Source organism: Tupaia chinensis, unplaced genomic scaffold, assembly GCF_000334495.1.
Source record: "Tupaia chinensis unplaced genomic scaffold, TupChi_1.0 Scaffold147038_1, whole genome shotgun sequence".
Lineage (NCBI taxonomy): Eukaryota > Metazoa > Chordata > Mammalia > Scandentia > Tupaiidae > Tupaia > Tupaia belangeri.
Window position 1 is genome coordinate 1,608,241 of NW_006206889.1, and position 5,139 is coordinate 1,613,379.

A 5,139-nucleotide genomic window follows, 5' to 3' on the forward strand; every position below is an offset into this window, starting at 1 on the left:
CGGGATCTTGGACACGCACGCACACGTGCCCGGCGTGAGTTTTAAGCCACCGGGTCCGGGACTCGAACCGCGGTCGACTACGTGGGAGTCCAGCGACATAGCCATTACGCTAACTGCTGGTCCCTGTTTCTTCTGTTTTTTAGAACTATTGCCAAATTAACTGTGTTTACAGGTCCAATCAGTATATTCCAACTAGTATGTGAATAGACATAAACTTTTTCATATTATTCACCATACACTTTGAGCTTGGTACACTGTCCTGGCTTCAAGTCTCCCAGAAGCTGTAAGATGGTGTCCAAGAGCACCCGGCTTGAATTAACCAAGAATTCACGACCACATGCTATCGCAGCTACATCTGCAAAAAGAAGATAAAACAAAGCATCAAGATCACTACTGCTTCAGAATCTACAAAATTTCGCCTAGGACAGAGAATAGGTTGCTGTTTCTCTATCAGACTTAATGAAAACACAAAAGATGAGGCATTACAATGCAATTTTATCCACAGAACTTAAAGCCCAGAAGTGTAACTGATGACTACATGATATAGTAAAACACTGGCTAAAATGTCCAGTATGAATAGCAAATGCCTCTGCAGTGGCTCAGGGCACTGTAATCTAAACGTATCTGTAGCCACTGTGCTCCAGGGCATCAGTTCGAACAGCTGTGGGCAGTCAGGGTCCACACATAAAGTATGACTGATTACCTTATCTGGGAATGAGGACACTAAAATTAACTTTCAACTTAGTATTTGCTAGCAAACTTAATCACATAAAAACTGAAAGCATGAGGTCAAAAGAGAGAATATAAATGTTGATTGGGGGGAAAAAAATAAACAACTTTTTTTTTTTCTAAATGTTATGTCCTATTATGGACAGATCAACAAATATCATGTTTCATCATGCCTGAGGTCCTGCAAATCAGCAGAGACCAGACCCACTAATTATACTGGCTCCCAGTGGACAGTGTTTCAGCTAATGTTGGCTTTACTGACAGTCCCAAATACCTGTGAGGACACATCAATGATCCAAGTACACTTACATATTTGTAAAGATAGATCTAATGTAAAGTATGATTCAAAGTTAGTTATCAATATTTGATCTGAGATGATTAGTCAATTCAAGGATAATAAAATTGGTTTGTTATGATCACCATAAACAAAGAACTGCTAGTTTTCTGTTAAAATGGGGTTTTTCAACATTCATTTTTCATTCAGATTGTATACAGTTATTTCTAGAGATTAGCATAGTAATTATATAGCTTAAAAATGAACCTAGTGTGTTGGGAACAGCAGATAGCATAATAGTTGCATTACTAGACTTCCATGTAGCCAACTGCAGTTCAGGTCCCAGATCTGACGGCTTAAAAACTCATGCCAGATACGTGTGTATGCGTGCCCAAGATCCCGAGACGAGAATGGAGAAGGGATTGTAGTGTGATCATCCTCCCTGGGGGGGTGATTTATCACTTTGTCTCTTTGGAGAGCAAAAATCTCTCTCAAAAAAAACAAGAAAGAAAAGAAAGGAAAAAAAATGAACCTGGCATCTGATACTTTTGTTCTGGATTATAATAATTTTGTCTTACTTTCAGCTATATAAATAAGGTACTGACAAAATGATAGACGTATATCATTCAAAAACAAAGCTTCACATTTATGGTCAAATGATTTTTTTTTTTTCCTTATTGCCAGAGAGTACATGTGCTCACCAGAGACAGACAGAGAGAGGAGAGAACACATCCCAGCAGGGTGTGATCATGCCACAATTCCTTCTCTATTTCTCCATCCTGTCAGGATATGGGGCACACGTGCACATGTGGTTGGCATGTTCGTCAAGCTGCTGGGGCCAGGATTCAAACCATGACCAGTCATGTGAGATGCAGCTCACTTATCCATGGGACTTCAAAAATACAGAAAGATGGCAAATAACCTATAAATACATCTCAAGAAACTAGAAAAGCAAAAATAGACTAAACCCAATAAAGATAGAGGAAATAAATAATAAAGATCAGAGAAGAAATAAATGAAATAGAAACAAAAAAATACATAATCAATAAAAATTAAAGTTGGCTTTTTTTTTTGGAGAGGTTTTTGCTATAGTGCATGTACACTTGCCAGAAAGACAGAGAGAGACAGAGAGACAGAGAGCAAGAAATCACCCCTCCTTCCCTGGGGGGATGGCCATGCCTCAATCCCTTCTCCTCCATTTTCCTCTCGGGATCTTGGGCACACATACACATACACCCAGCATAAGTTTAAGCCACTGGGTCCAGGACGCAAATTACGGTCAACTACATGGGAATCTAGCAACATAACCATTACACCATTTGCTGATCCCAAAATTGGCTTTTTTCAAAGATAAACAAAATCAACAAACCATTAGCTAGATTTTTTAAAAAAAAGAAGGAAGATCCAAAAAAATAGTATCACAAACAAAAAAGAAACTATTACAACAGATACCACAGAAATACAAAAGATCATTAGAGACCCCTGAGAGTGCCACTGCTTCGAAAGCTGGAAGCCACATGGGAGGCCTGGTTCAGTTCCTGAGCCAACTTGAATAAACAGGTACAGTCACATATGGCTATAATCCTAGACAATTGGGAGATCAGAGCAAGAGGATAATGCCAGTGATACCCTGTCCAAAAATACCTCTCTTTATCTCTCTCTCGCCCCAATTCTCTTTCTCTTAAAGGAATGAAAAAATGATCATCAGAATCTATTATGAACAGCTATATGCAAGGAAGAATAAATTAAGGGCATCCAAGTTGGAAAGAAGGAAGTCAAACCGTCACTGTTTTCAGTAAACATGATCACATATTAGAAAACCTACAGATGCCACCCAGAAAGTCTTAGGACTAACAGATTAATTCAGTAAAGTTGCAGGATACAAAATCAACATATAAAATCAGTTCCCTCTTACACATCAATAATGAACCATCTGAAAAATTAAGAAAGCAATCTCACTTACGATAGCTACAAAATAAAATACCCAGAAATAAACTTAAAGAAGGAAATAAAAGATCTTTATCACAGGGCCAGCCAATGGCATGATGATTAAGACAGCTGGATGCCATGTGGCTAATGGTGCCTTTTAAGTTCCAGACCTTACATCTTGGAAAACACACTGAGCACACTTGCATACATGCCCAAAATCCCCAAAGAAGAGATTACAGCATGGCCATCCCCTTGGACTACTTTCTCACTTTGTCTCTGTCTCTGTGTCTCTCTCCATTTTTCTCTGACAAGTGTATGTGCCCATAAAAAAATAAAATAAATAAATAAAAATATTTCTGAAACAAAAACTATTAAGTCTTCAGAAATGTCATGACATGTTTTTCTATCCAAAAATGCATCATGACTTTTCTGACAACACAATATAAATCACTACTGAAAACAAGATGCAAATAAATGAAAAAACATTGCATGGTCATGGATTGGAAAATTAATATTGTGAAAATGTCTATACAACCCAAAGTAACCTAACAGACATGAACTACCTATGATCCCACTATTGGGCATATAACCAAAGAAAGACAATCAGTATGTCAAGAAGATAATCTACACTCGCATGCAGTACTATTCATACTAGACAAGATAACGAATTAACCTAAGTATCCCAATGTAGTATACATACATAATGATATATTATTTAGTCATTTTTTAAAAAGGGTGAAATTTTGGGACCAGCAGTTAGCATAATGGCTATGTCACTGGACTCCCACGTAGTCGGCCACGGTTCGCATCCCAGACCCGGTGGCTTAAAACTCATGCCAGGCGCATGTGCATGCATGCCCAGGATCCCAAGAGGAGAATGGAGGAGAAGGGATTGCAGCGTGGTCATCCCCCTGGGGGGGGGTGATTTCTCGCTTTCTCTCTCTCTGTCTCTGTCCGTCTGGCAAGGGCACGCACCCTATAGCAAAAACCTCTTAAAAAAAAAAAAGGGTGAAATTTTGCCATGTGAGGCAGCATAGATAATCCTGGAGAAAATCATGAAAATTATGAAAGTGAAATGAGCCAGGCACTAAAAGACAAATAACACATGTTCTCACTCATTTGTGAAAGCTAAAAGACTCAATTACATAGAAGTAGACAGGGAAACAGTGGACACCAGAAGCTAGTAAGAGGTAGGGAATGGGGGGGGTAGCATAAAGAGAATTTGGTCAACAAATACAAAATTGAAGTTAGATAAGAGGAATGAGTTCTAGAGTACAGTAAAGTATCTATAGTTAATAACAATGTATATTTCAAATAACTAGAAGAATTTTAAATGTTCTTAACATAAAGTAATAATAAATTATTGAAATGATGGATATGTCTGTTGCCCTGATTTAATCACTATGAACTGTATGCACATATTGCAAATCATACTGTGCCCCAAAATTTTACTATTAAAAAATTAAAATGTGAACCAGGGAATGCCATGTGTTTTAAATCGGCATGTTAATCTGCATAATTAAAATCAAGTACTATCAAAAAAACTGGGGAAGGGGAATAATTGAAGAATTAACTATGGTGTCATACTCTCTATGGGCAAAATATTCTGAGCACAGACAAAAAAATGGAGCAAAAGCTTAGAGCCCAGATAGATTCTTCTAAATCTTTATCTAAACTACTTCAATATCCTCTAGAGCTGAAGCCATGGAAGAGCTTAGAAAAAGGACTCATTAATTCTTGTACCAGTCCCTGCTATACCTATTACCTATTTACAAGTGCCTAATAGTCAAAAATTTGTCCAAGATCTACAAACAAGTAAAAAAGTAATTATTTCCCATTTTACTATAATGTCTAACCCAAATACAATCCTTTCATCATCCACCTGCAGCCAAATTGTTTATAAGAACAGAGTGATGCTTTTTTCTCTAGTGTCCATCCTATAAAGATGGCAAATATATTTGTCTTCACCTGCAAAAATCAACAGTCACCCAGAAAATTATGACCCCAGGGATTCAATGAAATTCCACCATAATTCTCTCAAGTATTAAGTCCAGATGTACTCATGTAAAGGATACATGGAGCACTGTGGGACCATTCTGATGTGATATGTATGGGGGTAGGGAGCCTTCAGAAAGTTCATGGAAAATGCATATTATAAAAACAAACCATTTGAGGGAGGGGCCCTGTGCCGGCACACCCAGGCCGGC

The 5,139-nt window shown here is 38.0% G+C and overlaps 1 protein-coding gene across 4 annotated transcripts in view; it reads right to left on the reverse strand.

Annotated features, from left to right (window-relative positions):
- HSF2BP (heat shock transcription factor 2 binding protein) overlaps nt 1-5,139 on the reverse strand; it is a 155,771-nt gene that overhangs the window by 99,128 nt on the left and 51,504 nt on the right. For all 4 annotated transcript variants that reach the window (XM_027768659.1, XM_027768658.1, XM_014584534.2 and 1 more), the window contains one exon: nt 238-355. In XM_027768659.1, coding sequence (XP_027624460.1) covers nt 238-355 — 118 coding nt within the window. The remainder of the gene's footprint in view (nt 1-237; nt 356-5,139) is intronic.